This window comes from Myxine glutinosa, chromosome 1 (genome assembly GCF_964187855.1).
Source record: "Myxine glutinosa chromosome 1, kmMyxGlut1.1, whole genome shotgun sequence".
Lineage (NCBI taxonomy): Eukaryota > Metazoa > Chordata > Myxini > Myxiniformes > Myxinidae > Myxine > Myxine glutinosa.
Window position 1 is genome coordinate 322,688,785 of NC_136261.1, and position 23,869 is coordinate 322,712,653.

Genomic DNA, 23,869 nt, shown 5'->3' on the forward strand with positions numbered 1-23,869 from the left:
CACTATATCCTTCAAATATAATCACAAAAAGAAATCTGGCGACGTAAGATATGGGGATCGAGGTGGCCATAATGACTTGGACACTACACGGTCACCAAAGAGTAGCCCAAGTTCGTTCATGTTGCATCACGAAGTGTGACTCGTGGCACCATCTTGATGAAACCATCCTTGGTTTCAGCAGCAATTGGTGTTTAAAAAAAGCAATAATCAGTGATCAATATTCCCCAAGAAATGCTACACTCTGTGTCGGAGAGCATGCTGCGAAGAATGAATTTGTGCCTGCATCATGGTTGTGGCCACTTTCAGCATTTCATTTAAGGTAATCAATCGTGTGGATCATGTCACGTCTTTCTGTAACATTAGGCTGCATTGATGCCAAATATTTGCATCCTAACTGATATAGTTTTTAGTGTATGGGAATTATTTAGGGTTCTCAAAAAAAAAATCACTCTGTAGTACGATTTAAAAGTAGAGCTGGCTTTTAAAATAAAATATATATATAATATATACCAAATGTCCTCTTCCTCGCTTGTGCTGTGGCAGTTGTACAACGTGTTTAGTGGTGATTTCATATAAATTGTCCATTTCTATCCTTTGGAATATTTATTAATTTTAATGTTATTTTAAAACTATGTTTATTTCCTTATTTTATGTCTGCACAAATTAATAACCATTTTCACTTTTTCTTGTAATCCCCACTGATACAGCTAGTCTGTTCATCAAAAGTGATGGTTTTGCAAAACTACTTTGAAAAGTATGCTGTCCTGATAGCATTTCCATCTGAATCCCAGATTCCTGATGTGATGAACCCAGGTTCAAATCCCATCTACCATATGTTCGTCCATTTGTACTAATGTCTGTAATTCTTGCAAAAGTACACGGATATCTACTATTTATTGTCTTTGTCTCACATGGAATTTTTGTATAAGCTCATCCATGATCTTTGGCCCAATGTAAAAAAAAAACCCATAAAATAACCATATTTAGCTGCTAAAAGTGGAATACAGTCATGAAATGGAATTATGAAAGCATTTCAGCTTTATTTTGTTATCTCAGGTAAAACGATGATGGCACTTCTGTAAGTTGTTTAACTTGCTTCCAAACACGCAGTTCTTTTGTTCTCTTGAATGGGAAGGGCATTTTTGGCCACAAAGTGTCATTTATTTATTTTTTCAATTTCATTCATTCATTCTTCATTACTTTGGTGTAGATTTACCCTCAACAAGCCAATCCAACACAATGACAGCTGAGCCACAGAAAACTCAGAAGAACAGCAAAATAGAACGGTAAGAAACAAGCGTGATGTGTTCGCTGTGTGTGAGCTAGGATTAGCTGCATTATACATCTGTCCAGTCCTGTACCGGGATCGATCGATCCTTATGCTCTGTCTGCTGACCTACACTGACCTGTCTGCTTTTATCTGACCTCAAACAAAAGTGATAAATCATTTATATAGAAAGCATGGTGATATCTGAAGACTTGTAAAGGTAGCACCATGACAAAATTTGTCCAAAAGATAGCATCATTTGAAGTCTCAGTCTAAGAAGTCATAAACTGCCTTACAAGTGAGACTTTCCAAACCTCATAGTTTTATTTAAATTCCGCTATGAAAACTAAAATCGAATGTACTTTTCAAAGAAACTTAAATATTATTACCTTTTCATATAACGTTTAAAACTTCTTCTTCCCTTTATATGTGGTGAGGTCCCTGCCTTGACCACGATATTCCTCCACTTCCCTCTGTCCTCAGCCAACTCTCTCCACTCACCAACCACCCCCACCTTGCTGATATACCTCCTCACACAATTAAAACTATTTTTAAAACATGCAAGGAAAATTGATTCAGAAGTTTATTTTATAAGCAACTTGCTTTTCTGCGGTTTAATTAACCTTTAAAAACAAAGCAAACAAAAATGAATCCCAGCAGTTATTAATCTCATGGCATCAAATATTTAGTTTTGCTGCAACTTTCTGTGTGTTGTCTCTTTGGACAACTTGTAAGACTAAGAAAAGCATTAACAAAGTAAAGCAGATGAGTTAATCTTACTGTTGCAGCATTTTTTTTCAACTGAAAAACGTATTTGAGATTTTTGATTGTATGCTAATATGAGTTCTCCAACACGGAGCTTCAATGTAGGAGGCATTGAGGCCCATCAAAGCCTGTGCAATGGTTGCCAAGTTATTGGTGTTTGTCCTTGCTCTATCCTTTTTAAATCCCGAGAGTCAAGCAGGAAGCAGCACGCACCATTTTAAAAGTATTTTTTTGCATGACTCGGCCGGGTTTTCCACCCCCGATCTCTCAGACTCAGAGCAGACGCTCTAACCATTACACTACTGAGTCGCCTCCAACTCGAGTGGTTGATGAAATTGTTACATCTGTGTTTAGACTGCCTCATCTGACATACAGATAAATAGGATAAAGAATAAAATGAAGGAACAAAGAAAATAACAATATGCTATACTCAAGAAAAGTGACTGCTGAGCCATAATAACACTAGAACGGCACTCAGTAGAGAGCATACCTCCACCAGGTGGCGTTTTGTATCCCAGAGTAGACCAGAAAATCACAATACAGAATCGCATTTAATCAAAATCATCCGTCCACAACTTTTTGAGACATCCTGCTATGTATCGTTTTTGGCCCTATCTCCCAATTGTGAAGAATCGCTTTAAAAAATTCTACTGGCCAGATCGGGATCTGGATCTTCACCAACATTGAATCGATTCTTCCATGTCACACACTCAACCTCGCCACCACTATCATTCAATGGTGAAGAATCACTTAAAAATTAAATAATTCTCATATCTGAATCCAAATTCAGATCTTCACCAAAATCGAATCGATTCTTCCTTGTCACATACCCAACCTGTCCACCAAGTTTCGTCCAAATCCGTTCACAACTTTTTGATATGTCCTGCTATGTATCGTTTTTGGCCCTAAATCCCAATGGTGAAGAATCACTTTTAAAATTCTACTCGCCGAATACGGATCTTCACCAAAATCGAATCATTTCGTCCTAGTCAGATACGCTACTTCTCTGCCAAATTTCGTCTGAATCCATCCACAACATTTTGAGGTATCGTGTTCACAAACAAACGGACAAACGAACAAATGAACAAACAGATGCAAAATCACTCATACCTGCTATGGTATGAGACTTGGCAAAACAGAACAAAGTAGAATGGCACTCAGTAGAGCATCCTTTTGACCTCAAAAATAATTGGTGGTTAAATTCAGTGATCTGATATGCAAATCGGCTTCAAAGTTTAAGTTCATTGGATGAAAATTGACAATTTTAGAAATTTGGCCTATATTGACCTCAAAAATATTTGGTGGTTGTTTTCAGTAAGCCGATATGAAAATGCTTTTCACATTTCCTGTCAATCGGATGAAAATTAAGTATTTTAGAAATTTGGAAAAAAAGTGCTCGACCTTTGGCCTATGTTGACATTTTGACCTCAAAAATATATAGGATTTTGTCGGACCACAAACGCTACCATTTGGTGAAGTTTCGTGAAGATCGGTTTTAAAATGTGACCTGCAGGCAAGTATAAGTGAGTGGACAGACAAACTCACAAACAAACACACAAATGAAAAATCACTCATAGAGCAACACTTGGCAAAACAGAACAAAGTAGAATGGCACTCAGTAGAACATCCTTTTGACCTCAAAGATAATTCGTGGTTAAATTCAGTGACCTGATAGGCAAATCGTCTTCAAAGTTTAAGTTAATCTGATGATAATTGACAATTAAAGAAATTTGGCCTATGTTGACCTTTTGGCCCATGTTGACCTCAAAAATAGTTGGTGGTTCGTTTCAGTAAGCTGATAGGCAAATCCCATTCAGATTTCAAGTCAATCGGATGAAAATTGAGGATTTTAGAGATTTCTAAAAAGTAGTTGACCTTTGGCCTATGTTGACCTTATGACCTATGTTGATCTCAAAAATTGTTGGTGGTTGAATTCAGTTAGCTGATATGACAATCCTTTTCAAATTTCAATTCAATCAGATGAAAATTGAGGATTTTTTGAAACTTCAAAAAAGTGGTTGACCTTTGGCCTATGTTGACCTTATGACCTATGTTGGTCTCAAAAATAGTTGGTGGTTGAATTCAGTTAGCTGATATGAAAATCCCATTCAATTTTCAAGTCAATCAGATGAAAATTGAGGATTTTAGAAACTTCAAAAAAGTCGTTGACCTTTGGCCTATGTTGACCTTATGACCTGTGTTGGTCTCAAAAATAGCTGGTGGTTGAATTCAGTTAGATGATATGAAAATCCTATTCAAATTTCAAGTCGATCGGATGAAAATTGAGGATTTTAGAAATTTGAAAAAAAGTGGTTGAACTTTGGCCTATGTTGACCTTGTGACCTATGTTGACCAAAATAAATAGTTATTGGTTGAATTCAGTGAACTGATATGTAAATCCCATTCAATGTTCAAGTCAATCGGATGAAAATGGAGGATTTTAGAAATTCAAAAAACTGCTTGACCTTCGGCCTATGTTGACCTTTTGGCCTATGTTGACCTAAAAAATAGTTGGTGGTTGGTTTCCATAAGCTGTTATGCAAATCCTATTCAGATTTCAAATCAATCGGATGAAAATTGAGGATTTTAGAAATTTCAAAACAGTGGTTGACCTTTTGGCCGACGCTGATCTTAAAAATAGTTGGTGGTTGAATTCAGTTCGCCGATATGTAAATACCATTCACATTTCAAGTCAATCGGATCAAAATTGAGGATTTTAGAAATTGCAAAAAAGTGGTTGACGTTATGACCTATGTTGATCTCAAAAAGAGTTCGTGGTTCAATTCAGTTAGCTGATATGAAAATCCTATTCAAATTTCAAGGGAATCGGATGAAAATTGAGGATTTTAGAAATATGAAATTGTTGTTGACCTTTGGCCTATGTTGCTCTTTTGGCCTATGGTGATCTCAAAAATAGTTGGTGGTTGAATTCAGTTTGCTGATATGTAAATCCCATTCAAATTTTAAGTGAATCGGATCAAAATTGAGGATTTTAGAAATATGAAATTGTTGTTGACCTTTGGCCTATGTTGACCCTTTGGCCTAAGCTGATCTCAAACATAGTTAGTGGTTGAATTCAATTAGCTGAAATGAAAATCCTACTATTCATGTTTCAAGTCAATCGGATTAAAATTGAGGATTTTAGAAATTTGAAAAAAAGTGGTTGAACTTTGGCCTATATTGACCTTTTGACATCAAAAATATATAGGATTTTGTCAGACCACTAACTCTACCATTTGGTGAAGTTCCGTGAATATTGGTTTAAAATTGATCTGCAGGCAAGTATAAGTGAGCGGGCAGACAACAAACACACACAAACACACACACACAAACCGGAGTGATCAACATACAGTGCATTCAGAAAGTATTTAGACCCCTTCACTTTTTTCACATTTTGTTATGTTGCAGCCTTGTGCTGAAATCGTTTAAATTCATTTTTTCCCTCATCAATCTACACTCAATACCCCAAAATGACAAAGAGAAAACAGGATTTTAGAAAGTTTTGCAAATTTATTAAAACGAAAAAACTGAAATATCACATTGACATAAGTATTCATACCCTTTGCTATGACACTTGAAATTTAGCTCAGGTGCCTCCCATTTCTCTTGATCATCTTTGAGATGTTTCTACACCTTGATTGGAGTCCACCTGTGGTAAATTAAATTGATTGGACATGATTTGGAAAGGCACACACCTGTCTATATAAGGTCTCACAGCTGACAATGCATATCAGAGCAAAACCAAGCCATGAGGTCGAAGGAACTGCCTGCAGAGCTCAAAGACAGGATTGTGCCGAGGCACAGATCTGGGGAAGCCTACAAAAAAAAAATTCTACTGCATTGAAGGTTCCCAAGAGCACAGTGGCCTCCATAATTCTTAAATGGAAGAAGTTTGGAACAACCAGGACTCTTCCTATAGCTGGCCGCCCGGCCAAACTGAGCAATCGGGGGAGAAGGGCCATGGTAAGAGAGGTGACCAAGAACCTGATGGTCACTCTGGCTGAGCTCCAGAGATCCTGTGTGGAGATGGGAGAAACTTCCAGAAGGACAACCATCACTGCAACACTCCACCGATCTGGGCTTTATGGCAGAGTGGCCAGACGGAAGCCAAACAGGCTTCAAACATATGTTCAAACAAACATTAAATTGTTTTGTAACAAATTCAAAAAAAAAATGCCACTTTTACATTATGGGGTATATTATGTGTCGATCATTGACAATAAAATCTCAATTTAACCCATTTTATATTGAGCCTGTAACACAACAAAATGTGAAAAAGACATGGGGTGTGAATACTTTCTGAAGGCACCGTACTTTGTTAAATTGCTCACTTTTTACCCATCTCCTTGTAATATATGTTAAAGTCCAGTGATGTTTCCTTGTTTCCTCGGCTTGCATGTGTGTATGTACAAGCTCCTCTACTCGTCTTTGACACGATTAAAAAAACTCATTTTATGATTAAGTCAAACTGTTGAAAACTCAGTGCAAGTCAAGTGACACAATTATGGCCAACCTATGTCATTGTTTGTATATCCTAGGACAAATAACGGTTTCTTACTTTCATTAAATACTTCTGGTGGTAATTGGTGTTCCTTTGCTTTTTTGGTAAGTATTATAGTGGACCATATGTTAAATGGTCCTCCTGTCCTATCAAATGCCATTCCATCTCATCACCCATCCATGACATTTTAATTTTTTTGCCCACATGAAAAAGGTAAAAACAACAACTCTCAGTTAAAACCGAGCATCAAAATTAAGTGGCATCAAAACAACTTCGCCCAACTTCCCATACCAGTATGGTAAATACACCTTACCATAGTTGTACACCAATCACACCAATTTATTTTAATTCAGAACGGTGGATTTTCATTTGTTTCGTGGATTCAGAACAGTGGAATTTATTTTAATTGAGCAAAACGATGTTGATTGCAGTGTGCTAACTGCCATGGGTAGCAAGGAAAAGCTGGTGGTTAGCATACCTCAATCGCATTTTGTTGATTTCTTCCTGTCCGTCGATGCGCTTACTAGGCTTCACCATCAAGAAAAGTTCTTCATAAATAATCTTGATGTGTTGACTGGCAGTGGTGAACAGAGGGACACAGGATGTGTGTACATAAACAGGATCTAGATAAAAAAGAGATAATTTTAGATTTATAGCATATAAAGCATTAGCTGCCTGTCCTGTTGACTGCACACATTGTGATTTAATAAATTATAGTGCCTGCCTTTATATGCAGGGTATGTGACTCAAGCACTGCAGCCCTAGAAGCCCTACGAAACCGTGTGGCAGAGCTGGAAGCCCTGACTTGCCATGGCGAGCATTACAAGTGCCTCATATGCATGGTGAGAATTTGTATTGGTGTCATCAGTTGATCTCGCAGACCTCCCTGAAAGCAAGTATCACAGACAAGCCAATAATTTGACCAATTAGTGAAAAACTAATTAATTAATTTATCTATCTTTCACCAATACTACCATATTGATTGTATTCAGGACTACATATTGGGCTCTCATATGTTCCCTCCTGTGATATTTGACTTTATTTTTTGTTGTCATTGTTGATATTATTATTTATTGTCGGCGGCAGAGGTGCGATGGAGGATTCAGGTGGGTGCGAATGCATGGAGGAGGGTGGAGGGAGTAATGGCAGACATAAAGGAAATTGAAAGGGAAACCAAGGAAATTGAACCAAGGAAATTGAAAGGGAAAGTTCTGATGTTGTGGGTAATGCCTGCCGACACTCACTGCAATGTTTTGATATCATTATGTGGTTCACGGCTTTGTTAACATGAATTATTCTAGTAATTTTCTGTTGTTAATGAAACAGTCAGCATGTATGAGTATATGTGCATCCAGCAAACCATTTCTAAAGTAAGTTCAATTATCAAATATGTGCATCTGAAGTAAGTACAATTTCCCACCATCCCTACTGTATCTTATTATGCTTTAGAAACATCTGGCCAGTATTCTGCTTAAACCTGATTGTTTACCTTGTGCTGGGTTTGCCGAAAGCAAGAGAATATGTTTCAGACATTGATAGGAGCAAGTTATACAAAAGTAATTCGTTCAGCTGCAAGGTTTTCTTAATGTGTGTATTAGAAGGGAATAATAAACTTGATCTTGATCAGAGAAATTTAAATAATCACCTTCCTGCTTATTTTTATCCAACCCAACGATACACATTTCTTACACATTTTCCCTTTATTCCTTGCCTGGTATACCTTCCTATAGCCCTTCACACAGTCCTTCAAAACACCTGGAAACAGCCATACTTTTGCTATAAATACAACAACAACAACAACAACAACAACATGCATTTTAAGACCATTTTCCCTGCTAGAGCGGGGGTTAGCCTTGCGGTCCCCATGACAATCTTCTCCATTTTGCCCTATTTTCTGCATCTCCCCTTGTTAACCCCCTTGCCCGCATTTCTTCTTCCACCATCTTTAGCCAAGTCTTTCTCGGTCTTCCCCGTCCTCTACTTCCTTCTACATTCATTTCCATCACTCTTCTCAACCAGTCACTTTCATCCTTCCTCAACACATGACCAAACCATCTCAACCTGTTCTTCTTCACAGCATCAATCACAGGCTCTATTCTTGATAATGTGATATGTAAATGTAAATGTGATACACAAAATGTTCAAACAATAATCATTTCGAACATATTTTCTTAAATCTTGAATTACTACATTCGTTCACTTAAATTTTTATGTCCTTGTAAAACATTGTTACATATTTTTCTATTGACTTTTCCACCTTCGATTGAAATGCTCAGTTTTTTGGTTGGAAGTTTAAATGGCTGTTGGTTTTTTGAGATATGGGTCCACTCATTATCCAAAACACTTGTATGTTTCTTCGTGAAAGATGAAGATAAGTCTCTCTCATTCATCATTGGTATTCTCTTTGCATTAGTGTTTTGGAGTGAACTACATCCTACCTGTGTGCTCTTCATTATCTCTGAGAATGATGAGCTGTTTCTGACAGCATATTAGACCATCAAACCATGTAATTCATATACTAAGACCACCATTCATATACCACCTCCCAGCCAAGATCACCGGCAAAGATAAGAACACCCCTGTGCACCAATCGGGGTCATGCTGATCCTATGTAGGAAGTCTGGATGTAATCGGGCCAGAACTGTAGGAGTAGCATGACAAACACACAAATAAACAAACGAAATATGTTGTGCAAAGAACGATACTTGCGAAATCCCTAAAATAAGTTGATGACCTTTGGCCTATGTTGACCTTTTGGCCTATGTCGACCTCAAAAACAATTGTTGGTTGAATTCAGTGGCCTGATATGCAAATCCTCTTCAAATTTCAAGTCAATCAGCTGGAAATTGTCAATTTTAGAAATTTGGCCTATGTTGACCTCAAAAATAATTGGTGGTTAAATTTGCAGGACTGATGTGCAAATCCTTTTCAAATTCAAGTCAATCAGTTTAAAATTGATGATTTTTAGAAATCAGACAAATTTGTTGACCTTTGACCTATGTTGACCTTTTGACCACAAAATCAATAGACTTCCTGCTTATGACCAACTCTAACATTTTCTGAAGTTTCGTGAAGATCAGTTTAAAATTGCGACCTGTAGGCGGGCGATTGACATACAGACAGACAGAATAATGCACAAGACCAAACAATATACTTGAAGAATCTTCAATTTCCACGAGTAACAAACACAAGTCCTTTAATTATAGTAAGCATACAAACAAACACAACAACAGGCATTTTAAGGCCATTTTCCCTGCAAGAGCGGGGGTTAGCCTTGTGGTCCCCATGACAATCTTCTCCATTTTGCCCTATTTTCTGCATCTCCCCTTGTTAACCCCCTTGCCCGCATTTCTTCTTCGACCATCTTTCGCCATGTCTTTCTCGGTCCTCCCCGTCCTCTACTTCCTTCGACATTCATTTCCATCACTCTTCTCAACCAGTCACTTTCATCCTTCCTCAACACATGACCAAAAACATGATGGGTGTAAATAATGTGAAACACCATCTGTAATAATCAACCGCTCTCTTTCCCCTTTCCTTCCCCCACTTTCCCTCCACCTCCTCCCCCCCCCCCACACAAGTATTAGGAAAAGGGGGGTTCTGAGATGAGACACCGAGCAGGTGAGCGAGCAAAAACGACCGAGAGCGAGTGGAATGAGCATAAGCGAATGTATGCGAGTGGTCCTGTGGAGATGTTTTGCCTCAGAACCCCCTGTTCATACTACTCTGGGCCCTGGCCTTTTTATAATCTTCATCAATGAGCTCTCCGACTCTCTGGAAAATCCTCTTTATCTTTGTGCTGATGACTTCACTCTCTGCCGCTCCATATCTCATCCTTCAGATCGGCAGTCAGCAGCCTCTTTAAACTTTGCAGAACTGGATAAAATTTCATCCGCAGCTCAATGGAGTACTGCTCTCCCCTCTGGGCCGGTGCTCCTGCCTCACACCAAGCTCGGCTTCATGCTGTAGAAACCAAAGCTTTCAGAATCATTGGAATCTATCACAATGAAGCCGATTCTGAGGGACCTTCACTCTCTCACTGCAGGCAGGTTGGTGGTCTTTCTGTCTTCTACCGACTCCTCTCCGGCCTTGCTCCCCCAGCTCTCTCTGTGCTCTGTCCCACAAATATTCCTACAGGTCGCACAAGATCTGCCAGCAACTCTCTTCTGGTGAAACTAACCAAAATCAAGACTCTCTGCTCACCTTCTTCTTCACTCTTTCCTCTTTTTCACCACTTCTGGAACAAACTCACTCTCTTCAATCCCACTCGTCCCTCCAGGTCTTTAAAACAGCTGTTCACCACCATCTTTTATCTTCCTCCATCCAAAACCTTGATCATTTTTACCCCTGCTAATTCACCCCAGATACACTTTTTTGAAATTCCAACTTCTTTCCTGGAAGTCCTTGCAGTGTTCATATGTTTTATACCTCTCCCACCTCCCCCCAAGCCCTCTCCTTCCCACAGATCTCTCGATGTCCCTGCTCTCAAATGTTGTGTTTGTGTCCTCCCCCTCTCTCCCCATCTTGTCGACCGCACCCCTTATTTTGTGTTTTATGTGTCGGTTTGACTTACTGTGTTGATTAATGTTCGCTCTTTCACGAGCCTTGAACTTGTATACAAAAAAAAACAAAACCATCTCAACCTGTTCCTCTTCACAGCATCAATCACAGGCTCTATTCCCATCATCTTTCACAATTCATCATTTGTCTTCCTCTCTCTCAACGATACTCCACACATCCACCGAACCATTCGCATTTCCACCCTTTCCAGCCTTCGTTGCTGCTCTACGTTCATTACCCATGTCTCGCTCCCATAAATCATAACACTTCTCACAAATGCAGCATACACCTTTCCCTTCAGCTTCAACGACACTCCCCTCCTCATCAGCATGCCACTCAGTTCCCGAAACTTCTTCCATGCACATCTCACTCCAACAACCGTTGCCGAGTCTGATCGACCTTCTCCATTCAGCATGTCTCCGAGGTAGCAAAATGTTTTCACACCTTCCAGCTTCACGCCGTCTCCAAGATCCAACTCAACATTTCCTCCATCTGCAGCTCCCTCTGTGCACACCTTACATTTGAATGTAGCTGCCACACTGGTTAATGACCCTCTCAGACAACTACATTTTTGATGAACCCACTCAGCGCACATTGCACATTGAATGGAGTTCACTCCGACACCCTTCCTGCACACAGCACATGGCCACTTCCCAGTTCTTTCCACCTCACCACATGCTTTACCACTTGCTATCACCTTCGTCTTTCCGATGTTCACCTTCAGACCTTTTGTCTCCATAACCCTTGGATCGGGGCGCTCACGGATTTTCGAAGCTGTTCCACGATCTTCGCGCACGCTCGAAGCTAAGTCATTGTCACATTTGTGTTCTTGTCTAAACTGTTTATCTTACGTGTGTGTACCTTTTAAGTGTCCCTCGGAAGTTTTATCGGGGTTAATCTTTCATACCTGTAAAAAATAGTCGAGTATCTCGTGCCCTGCGCGGCCACGCGGCCTAGTTGTTGAAGCTTCCGACCTGGAGGCTTGGTTTCTCTCCGGGCATCCAAAGTGGTTATTTTTTCATTCGTGTGTTTGTCAAATTTCAACTCGTTACTTTATCGTCCATGCTTTATTGTTTGTTTATAGTTAGTTTTGGTTTGAATTTCCTGTAACTCGTAATTAATTAATCCTGTTCTGCGCCTCGTGTGCGGCCTTGTACCCCTGTCGGTGTTTGTTAACTTAAGTCCCCTACATCGTGTTTTGCTTGGCTCTCAGTTTTTCCCTTCTACACCGAACGTAATACTCTCTGTCTAACGTTTTAAATCCCCACCCCACCCCAACCCCCCCCCCCCCAAAAAAAAAACATTTATTTTTCCTTTCTCCACGTGTGCCGTTGTCTCATCCTGTACTTTCTGTCCAGGTGTATCGCGGTGCTTTTCGCCCCGCCCCCATTATCTCCTTGCCATCCACCTTTTGCCCTGTTCACGTGACTCGTGGTGGTCCCTCTCGGCCCTCCCCCCATTGGTATTTTGTGCATATAAGATTGTTCACGGTTCTGTTTAAATATTATTTTAAATATGTTTAACCTTTCCCCTTCAGTGGTTTATTCAGTGGTATATTACAACACGCTGTTTTCCTTCCTATTTAAAAGGCTTTTCTCAATTTCCTCTCCAACTCATTCCACTTCAAAAAAAAGAAATTCAATATCTTATACGTCTCCCTCACTACATGGTCTAAATTCACATTCATTCCATCCCTCCTCCATCGTTCTGAATCGGATTGCTAACTTGAAAATCACAACAAACCCAATTTGTTATCAATGTTCGTCTTTCATGAATCATCCCCTTTCTAAACTCCCCTCTTGCCCCTCCCCTCCAAATCCCCCCCCTTGCACCTACACTCCTAAACTCCCCCCTTTCCCCTCCACTCTTAAACTCCCCCCTTGCCCCTCCACTCCTGAACTCCCCCCCTGCCCTTCCCCTCCTAAAGTCCCCCCTTGCCCCTCCCCTCCAAATCCCCCCCCTTGCCCCTCCACTCCTGAACTCCCCCCTTGCCCTTCCCCTCATAAACTCCTCCCTTGCCCCTCCCCTCCAAATCCCCCCCTTGCCCCTACACTCCTAAACTCCCCCCTTGCCCCTCCACTACTAGACTCCCCCCTTGCCCCTCCCCTCCTAAACTCCCCCCTTGCCCCTCCCCTCCTAAACTCCCGCCTCACTCCTCCCCTTCAAAACTCCCCCCCAACTCCTCCCATTCAAATCTCCCCCCATACCATTCCTCTCTAATTCTCCCTCCTCCCCCCTCCTCAAAGTTACCTCCTCCCCACCTCGTCTCCCTTCTATCTCATGCCTCCACCCCCCCCCCCAACCTTCTACTGTCCCATGCCCCCCCTCAAACAACCCCTCACTCTGCCTCATCCCTTCACCACCAAACCTTTCATCCTCCTCATCCTTCCCTTTCTTGGAACTCTTCTGTAATCTCTGACACACTATCAACTGCTCTCCCTACCTCCCCCTCTCATCCTTCATCTTACCCTACTCCTCCCCTCCCCTCCCCTGTACCCGATGCTCCCCCTCTCTCTTCTTTAACGGTATGGACCTCAAACATCCGGGGCCTTCGCTCAAACCTGACTGATCTCTCCATACAGGCTGCTTCTGACAATCCAGACTTGATCTGCTTAACAGAGACTTTCCTCCTTCAAGATGTCTCTGATTCCTCAATATCTCTTCCTGGTTACTGCCTCTTCCGGTATGATAGACCTGAGCCTCGTCCTGGTGGTGGGGTGGCTATCTTTATCAAAAACTCTCTTCCTCATTCTCCTTGCACTGCCCTCTCTCCTCCTCACCCCCAGGAGTACCTCTGGCTACGGCTTCCTCTCCGCTCCCACCTTTTGTTCATATGTGTTCTGTACCGTCCCCCAAACAGTGATGACTCAATTTACATTTCACTCTCTGACAACATGGACCAACTTCTATCCACTCATCCCAACTCTCTCTTCCTCATATGTGGTGACTTCAACTGTCATCATGCCACCTGGTTGGGTGTGGGTTCCTCTCTCACCAGTCATGGCACCTCAGCAAAGGACTTCTGTGACTCACTGGGATTGACACAATCTGTCAATTTCCCGACCCGGATCTCAGCCAATGGAGTTTCTTCTCTTCTAGATTTGGTTATGACAAACTTCCCTGCTAATGTCTGCTGCTCTTCTTCTGCTCCAATCGGTTCTTCTGATCATGTGCTTGTCAAAGTGGACATCTCTCTGGCCATTCTCAGGGAGCCTCCTCAGCGTCGAAGAGTCTGGCATTTCACTCAGGCCGACTGGGATGGGCTTCAAGCAGCCATCAATCGTCTGGATTGGTCTCCCATCTCCACTGCCTCTGACATCAATTCTTCCTGGGAATTCTTCCAAAGCAAACTGATCTCTCTCATGCACAGATTTATCCCATCTCGTCTTCAGTTGTCTTACCCTTCCTCCCGTCCATGGTACACCGAATCTTGTGGTGAGGCAGTTGCCCTGAAACAACTTGCCTTTGCCTCTTGGAAGGCTAATCCAACTGAAGGCAATCTGAGTTCCTTCCACCAAGCTCGGAACAAGTGTGTGTCTACCCTCAGGAGTGCCAGGAAGCACTATCTCTCCTCACTCAAGAACGAACTCTCAAACCTGTCTCCTTCCTCCAAATCCTGGTGGCGTCTGGTCAAATCCGTTTCTGGTGTTTGTTCCCCCTCCATCCCCTCCCTTACCTCAAATGGCCACACAGTTGACATCGCACGTGACAAAGCCGAATGCCTCAACTCTGTGTTTGCCTCAAAATCTTTAGTCCCAAACCCATCTCTCTCTGTTCCCACCTTTCCCAGTCGAACCCAACTGCTCCTGGACTCTGTGTCCTTCTCTCCTGACAAGGTGGAGGAGTTTTTGTCTAACTTCGACTCTGATTCTGCAACTGGACCAGACGGCATCAGCCCACGGGTCCTAAAATCCTGCTCTGCCGCTCTATCTCACCCTCTCTCTGTTCTTTTCACCCTATCTTTTGCTCAAGGTCATCTGCCAGCATCCTGGAAATCAGCAAACATTACCGCTTTACACAAAAAAGGTGCAAAAACAGATCCTTTTAACTACAGACCAATCAGCCTGCTCCCAATTATCAGCAAAGTCATGGAATCCATCATTGCTTCGGATATGAAATCTTTCCTCTTCTCCAATGGCTTGATCTCTGATCATCAATTTGGATTCAGACCAGGTCACTCTACTCTGGACATGCTGCTTCTCCTGTCTCAACAATGGATGGAGGTCCTCAATGCCAAACAGGAAATCAGAGCCGTCTCCCTCGACATATCACGTGCCTTCGATACGGTCTGGCACCCAGCTCTGCTCACCAAACTCTACTCCTATGGTATCCATGGAAATCCCCATGCATGGCTTGCGGACTTCCTCTCTGGTCGTAGTCAATGTGTGGCCCTGAATGGATTTCTCTCATCTCCCCTTCCTGTTCAGGCTGGAGTTCCCCAAGGCAGTGTGCTGGGCCCTGTGCTTTTTCTGGTCTTTATCAATGATCTCTCCGACTCTCTGGAAAATCCTCTCTATCTCTTTGTTGATGACTCCACTCTCTGCCGCTCCATTCCTCTTCCCTCAGATCGGCAGTCTGCAGCCTCCTCACTCTCTGAAGACCTGGACAAAATCACAGACTGGTCAAACAAGTGGAACATGTCTTTCAATCCTGACAAATCTCACACTCTTACTATGTCTCTCCGAAAAGATCGACTGGACAACCCTCCCATCTACTTTCTCAACAATCCTCTCCAAGAAGTTCTGTCGCTCAAGCTTTTGGGTCTCACTATCTGCCATGATCTTTCTTGGGAAAACCACATTTCCAAGCTGGCCTGCAAAGCCAGTCGCCGACTGGGCATCCTCCGTCGTGCAAAGTCCTTCCTAGGCACACCTGAGCTCCTCACCACATACAAGGCTTTCATCCGCAGCTCAATGGAATACTGTTCTCCCCTATGGGCTGGTGCTCCTGCCTCACACCTAGCTCGGCTTCACGCTGTTGAAACCAAAGCTTTCAGATCATTGGAATCTCCCGCGATGAAGCTATCTCTGAGGGCCTTTCACTCACTCACCGCAGGCAGGTAGGTGGTCTTTCTGTCTTCTACCGACTCCTCTCCGGCCTTGCTCCCCCAGCTCTCTCTGTGCTCTGTCCCCCAAATATTCCTACAGGTCGCACAAGATCTGCCAGCAAGCCTCTGATGGTTAAACTGCCAAAATCTCGGCTCTCTGCTCACCTTCACTCCTTCATTCCTCTTTTCTCCCGCCTCTGGAACAAACTCCCACACTCCCTTCAATCCCACTCCTCCCTCCAGGTCTTTAAAACAGCTGTTCACCACCATCTCTTATCTTCCCCCATCCAAAACCTTGATCTTTTCTACCCCCACTAATTCACCCCAGATCCACCTTGTTTGTAATTCCAACTTCTTTCCTGGTAGTCCTGGCAGTGTCCATATGTTTTATGCCTCTCCCACCCCCTTTCCCATGCCTCCCCCCCAAAGCCCTCTCCCTCCCACAGTTCTCTCGATGTCTCCATGTCTCTCGGTTCCTGCTCTCAAATGTTGTGTTTGTGTCCTTCCCCCTCTCTCCCCATCTTGTCTACCGCTCCCGATGCTTTTTGTTTTATGTGTCGGTTTGTCGGTTATGTGTCGGTTTGTCGGTTTGTCTTTCTGTGTGATAAATGTTCGCTCCTTCACGAGCCTCGATCTTGTATACAAAAAAAAAAAAAAAAAATACATTCCTTCCACTTGGTCATCTTTTCCTTCAGTCCATCCATACTTTCCGCAATCAACACCAGATCATCTGCATACAACAACTCCCACGGTAAACCCTCCTTTACGTTCTGAGCCAACACCTCCATCACAGCTACAAATAGTAGTGGACTTAGTACCGACCCCGATGCACTCCCACCTTCACCTCAGACTCACCACTGTTCCCGTCCTTCGTCCTTACAGCTGTGCGCGCTCTTTTGTACATTGCCATCACTACTCTGATCAACCATTCCTTCACTCCTAACTTCCTCAATGCCCATGTCACTACTTCACGTGGAACCCTATCGAATGCTTTCTCCAGATCAACAAACCGAAGAAACAACTTCTTCCTCTTCTCCATGTACTTCTCCTGCAACTGCCTCACAATAAAAAGCACGTCTGTTGTTCCTCTTCCTGGCATAAATCCAAACTGCATTTCGTCAATCTTCACTTTCTTCCTTATCCTCCTCTCCAACACCCTTTCAAATACATTCATTCCATGCTCCAATAACTTTATCGCTCGATACGAGCCACAGTCCATAGGGTCACATTTCCCCTTGTATAGAGGGACGAGGGTACTCAGTTCCCAATCCACTGGAATGCGGCCTTCTTTCACCACCAGATTGCAGATCTCTGTCATTCTCTTCACACCCCAATTTCCCGCTGCCTTCAACATATCTCCCACAACTCCCATCGGCCCTCCCACCTTTCTACTCTTCATTGCTTTTATCGCTTCCTCAACTTCCTTCTTGGTTATCTTCTCTGCCGGTCCTAAAACTGGGTTACTCTCTATGTTGCCATCCCATTCATTCTCTGCATTCAACAGTATTTCCATATATCTCTTCCATCTTCCTTTAATTCCATCTGGGTCCACAACGATTTGTCCCACTTCATCCTTCAAGCAACTCACCCCCATCACATCACACCTCTCTTTCGCTATCTGCTTTTCAATCCTGAATACCGCTCTCTGACCCTCTTCCAAATCCAAGCGTTCTCCGAACATTTTCCGACATGCCTCCTGCGCCTTTGCTACCTCTTTCTTTGCAGCCTTCTTGGCTGCCTTATAACTTTCATGCTCTGCCTTTTCTGCCCCCATACACCTCGCCTTCTGCCACTCCTTGAACTTCTTCCTCTTCTCGTCAATCTTCTTTCCAACTTCATCATCGCACCACCATGTTTCCGAGTGCCTCGGTGGTCCTTTTGTCCATCCACATACCTCACCAACGGCTCCCAACAGACTATCTTTCATTGACATCCAACCACTTTCAAGCTCAACCACATCATCCTCTACCATACTCAGCCTCTCTTTTAATGCCTCCCTCACTGTCACCTCTTTCAACCTCCACACCTTCATTCTCGGTTGGTACTTCTCCCGCCTCGCCCGCCTCGCACCTTTCACCCTTATGTCGCAGACAACCAAGTGGTGCTGTGAAACAGCCTCCTCCCCCGGGATTACCTTTGTGTCCCGGAGGTGCCCCCTATCTCGCCTACGCACCAGCAGATAGTCAACGGTTGTCGTCGACCCACCTGACGTGTATGTAACAAGCTTATTATCCTCTTTCTGGAACTGAGTATTACAAATCAACAAATCAGCTCCATCAGCAAACTCCAAAATCCTTTCACCTTCTCCATTTCTCACACCATATCCGTAACCCCCATGAACTCCCTCAAAACCGTCCATACTCCTTCCCACATGTCCATTTACATCTCCTCCTACCACAACAACTTCCTCATCTTTCACGTTTTCCATCAGCTTCTCTATTGCACACCAGAACGTATCCTTCTCTTCATCGCTCTGACCAACCTGCGGAGCATATGATGACGTTCACAAAGAGCTTTCCAATCATCATTTTCACAATCATTAACCTTTCACTCATTCTTGTCACACTCACCACACTGTCTACAAACTCCTCAGAAAACAGGACACCAACACCATTCACGCCTTCTGGGCACCCTTGCCACACAAGCTTGTATTTCTGTCCCTGCCTACCCTTCACCATTCTCACACCACTTCCCTTCCATCTCGTCACCTGCACACAACATATGTCCATTCTTCTTCTGACCAATACTTCCACCACTTCTCCTAATCTCCCTGTCATTATCCCTACATTCCATGTCCCAAACCTCAGAAACCGATCTCCACGTCGGGCATCAGACGTTTCGTCGTCGTAAATGGAGTGATTTCCACCCTTGCTTCGATCGGGTTCCCCACCTTGAGTTTTGACGAGAGGGCGTGGGGTCCCCCACGGGGTACTTCGGGCTGTACCCTGCCCATATGTAGTTGTAATTGTCATGGTTCTCTTTTTGAGGCAATGTTTTTATGGCCGGATGCCCTTCCTGATGCCAACTCTTTTAGTCACCTCTTACGACGCACAGGGATACGGGGTACCTATTCTAAACCGGGGTACACACCGGGTTATTGTCCCCAGTCGCACCGCGGAGCGAAAGGGGGACTATGGTTTTCCACTCCGACCGTGTGTGGTGTGTGTGCGTGTGTGCGTGCCTCCGTGCTTGCGGGCGAACGTGCGTGCATGCGTCCGTGCGTGCGTGCGTAAGCGAAGGACCAAATTTTAATTTGGTGTGTGGGTGCAACCCACGTCAAAATCAAAGATGGCCGCCGCCATATATGTCTGACGCCATGTATGTCTGAACCTTGTGAGCGGAATATCTTGAAAAATAAGCGAAGTACCAACTTCTAATCTGGTGTGTGGCTGTATCTCGGCATAAGGAAGAACGCTATTGAAAATTGGGTCGCCATGTCAAAATCCAAGATGGCCGCCACCATATATATGTCTGAACCTTGTGAGTGAAATATCTTGGAAAAATAAACGAACTACTAACTTCTAATCTGGTGTGTGGATGTATCTACGCATAAGGAAGAACGCTATTGAAAATTGGGTCGCCACGTCAAAATCAAAGATGGCCACCGCCATGTATGTCTGAACATTGTGAGCGGAATATCTTGAAAAATAATCGAAGTACCAACTTCTAATCTAGTGTGTGGATGTATCCAGGCATAAGGAAGAACGCTATTGAAAATTGGGTCGCCACGTCAAAATCCAAGATGGCCGCCACCATATATATGTCTGAACCTTGTGAGCGAAATATCTTGAAAAATAAACGAACTACTAACTTCTAATCTGGTGTGTGGGTGTATCTACGCATAAGGGAGAACGCTATTGAAAATTGGGTCGCCACGTCAAAATCCAAGATGGCCACCACGCCTCCTGCCCTCAAGCCCTCTCCCTCCCACACTTCTCCCTGCTCTCAAATGTTGTGGTTGTGTGCTTCCCCTTCTCTCCCCATCTTGTCTTCCGCTCCCTCTTTTTGTATATTTTGTTTGTCTGGTTGATTTGTTTGTGAAATAAATGTTAGCTCTTTCACGAGCCTCGATTCAGTATACAAAAAAACAAAAAAAAACAACAAAAAAAAACTCACATCACTTCAATGACGATGGACCGAGGTGTAACGCTTGTTATAGTAAGGATACGAAGAAAATAATAAATAATGGGAAAGGGAAAAGTCATAGTAACGATAAATAGCCATTATTAGCCCTGCTACAGCACAGTTGCATGAGACTCTGGGGGGTGATTTCACCTTGGAGATGATTTTTGGAAATATGGTTGCTCTGGGAAACGTGCTATAACATTCTGTTCTGTCAAAGAGCACTTTTAATGATTCGCTGAATCACTTTAAACCTAAATACTAAATGGCTTAACTTTAAATGTTATAAACGCATTCGTTTTAAGTGCTACATAAAAATAAGGTACATTTTCCGTATATTCTATGCGGAATTCTATATTTCCCTGCGCATCGTAAGAGTGTGACCAAAGGTTGGCGTCAGGAAGGGCATCCGGCCGTAAAAACATTGCCTCAAACAGGGAACCATGATTGTCATGGGGCCCGCAAGGCTAACCCCTGCTCCAGCGGGGAAAAATGGCCTCAAAACGATCATTCATTCATTTCATTCATTTTCCGTATGTTAATAAGAATAAGAATGAGGTTTTGGTTTTAGTTTTATGGGCATGGAAGATGCTTTTAGAACTATTATGTGCACAGCCGGCGGGAAATGGGTTAGGCGCAGCTGCCTGTGGTTTTATACTTTACCCGTGGAAGATGCTTTTAGAAGTGTCATGTGCTCTAGGAAGATGGTGGGAGATGTGTTTTTGTTGTTGTTCGCAAAAACCGTGAATACGCCAAACACAGGGCCGGGAATGTAGAGACAGGTCGCATTTTATCGACTGCGAATACACCAACACAGGGCCGGGAATGTAGAAACAGGTCACATTTTATCGACTGCGAATACGCCGAACACAGGGCTGGGAATGTAGAAACAAGACACATTTTATCAACTGCGAATACGCTGAACACAGGGCCGTGAATGAAGAAACAGGTCGCATCTTATCAACTGTGAATACGTCGAACACAGGGCCGTGAATGTAGAAACAGGACGCATTTTATCGACTGCGAATACGCCAACACAGGGCCAGGAATGTAGAAACAGGTCACATTTTATCGACTGCAAATATGCCGAACACAGGGCCGGGAATGTAGAAACAGGTCGCATTTTATCAACTGCGAATACGCCGAACACAGGGCCGGGAATGTCGAAACGGGTCGCATTTTATCAACTGCGAATACGCTGACGAAGCAGCTTCAAAAGGCTTCTTGCTTCTTGTCGAATATTTCTTCATACAATGATTAAGAGACTTCACTTTATTTTATAGATTTATTTAGTTATTGGAGAGAATCCAACACAATACGGTTACACGAAATACACGCACAAAACACACAGAAACGACGCGTCGTTCACTCGAAGGGATCCTCTGCGCCAAGCCTCGCAGTGTCCCGTTAAATAAGCACAATTCCCTTTGATGTTGTTCAGTTGGAATTTCGGGGTCACTTACAAAATCTTGGCCAGGTCAAAACCCTAGTCTCTCTGGCACCACTGGCATCTGCTTTCCATTGTCCAGCCTGCTAAGGAGTTTACACAAGATTGCAACGAGAGCAAAAGGGGACTAAATGCATACCAACCCTGTGCTACATCAACATTTTACATCTGGACCTTTCACAGAGGTGACAAAGGTCAACTCACAGATAACCGATTGCTGTCTTGGTTCCATGCACATTCCCTTGCTCAGACTGCACGCTTTGAGAACCCATTTTACACAAGATTCACATCGAAATGCAATTTAACTGTTTTTGGCAATAAATTGCCCCTTACATATCATATATAATTCCACATTCCCTCATTTTTTAAAATTTTGTTTATTATCAACAATTAATCGAAACACCAATTTACAAAATACTCAAATTACCAAAAATTTGGTAATCCAATTTTCAATACCTAAGGCATACACCTCATCCTGAAAGAATCTGATCATAAAAACATTTCTTTGTTCGTTGACTCTTTCCATGTTGATAATTCAGTTCATTTCATTTGCATCATAAATATCTCTGCAAACAAACTTCACCTTTACCAATGCACAACAATTTCAGTTCAACATTTTCTAAATAATAATGTCCGCATAATTCCATATAAAGCATCTGCAACATTTGGCAATTATTCTTCCAAAATGCGTTTTGCTGCAGAACAAATGTTGAACTTCTGTTTGAAAAGAAGAGGCTGATCACTCGTGTTTGAAAATCAAGTATGAAACATTTTCTTCTGATGTCTTCATAGCACCTACACTATTTCGCGTAGGGTTTCCGCTGTCGTGGTAGCTGGGCAGAATCATAAACTGACCCTGCTCTGGATGTAACATCCTTGCCACGCTTGCCGTATGCCATAGTAGTCCTTGAACAAGGCCTTCGTCCAGTTGTAGTCGACTTGCCTCCTCACTCATCATGAGCGTGGAGCAAGTGTTGATGTGATGTTGCTTGACCGGCAAGATGTGGAACAGAGATGACAGATGCATCCACAGCGATGTTAGGACCATGTTGTTCAAGTTGTCCATGGCCCATGCCAGGGGCAACCAGCAGAATCCTTTGCTCAGACTGCACGCTTTGAGAACCCATTTTACACAAGATTCACATCGAAATGCAATTTAACTGTTTGGCAATAAATTGCCCCTTACATATAATATATAATTCCACAACGCCAACTCAGGGCCGGGAATGTAGAAACAGGACGCATTTTATCAACTGAGAATACGCCAATACAGGGCTGGGAATGTAGAAACAGGACGCATTTTATCAGCTGCGAATACACCAACACAGGGCCGGGAATGTAGAAACAGGACGCATTTTATCAGCTGCGAATACGCCAACACAGGGCCAGGAATGTAGAAACAGGTCGCATTGTATCAACTGCGAATACACCGAACACAGCGCCGTGAATGAAGAAACAGGTCGCATTTTATCAACTGCGAATACGCAGAACACAGGGCGGTGAATGTAGAAACAGGTTGCATTTTATCAACTGCGAATGTGCAGAACACATGGCTGGGAATGTAGAAACAGGTCGCATTTCATCAACCGCGAATACGCAGAACACAGGGCCAGGAATGTAGAAACAGGTCGCATTTTATCAACTGCGAATACGCCGAACACAGGGCCGTGAATGAAGAAACAGGTCACATTTTATCAACTGCGAATACGCCGAACACAGGGCCGGAATGTAGAAACAGGTCGCATTTCATCAACTGCGAATACACAGAACACAGGGCTGGGAATGTAGAAACATGTCGCATTTTATCAACTGCGAATACGCCGAACACAGGGCAGTGAATGTAGAAACAGGTCGCATTTCATCAACTGCGAATACACAGAACACAGGGCTGGGAATGTAGAAACATGTCGCATTTTATCAACTGTGAATACGCCAAACACAGGGCCATGAATGTAGAAACAGGACACATTTTATCAACTGCGAATACGCCAACACAGGGCCGGGAATGTAGAAACAGGACGCATTTTATCAACTGCGAATACGCCAACACAGGGCCGGGAATGTAGAAACAGGACGCATTTTATCAACTGCGAATACGCAGAACACAGGGCAGTGAATGTAGAAACAGGTCGCATTTTATCAACTGCAAATGCGCAGAAC

The 23,869-nt window shown here is 43.1% G+C and overlaps 1 protein-coding gene across 4 annotated transcripts in view; it reads left to right on the forward strand.

The window, feature by feature from the left end:
* The window catches only part of LOC137411373 (E3 ubiquitin-protein ligase Rnf220), a 102,988-nt gene that overhangs the window by 69,254 nt on the left and 9,865 nt on the right, over positions 1-23,869 (forward strand). For all 4 annotated transcript variants that reach the window (XM_068096737.2, XM_068096726.2, XM_078769629.1 and 1 more), the window contains exons 8-9: positions 1,211-1,286; positions 7,270-7,375. In XM_068096737.2, coding sequence (XP_067952838.1) covers positions 1,211-1,286; positions 7,270-7,375 — 182 coding nt within the window. The remainder of the gene's footprint in view (positions 1-1,210; positions 1,287-7,269; positions 7,376-23,869) is intronic.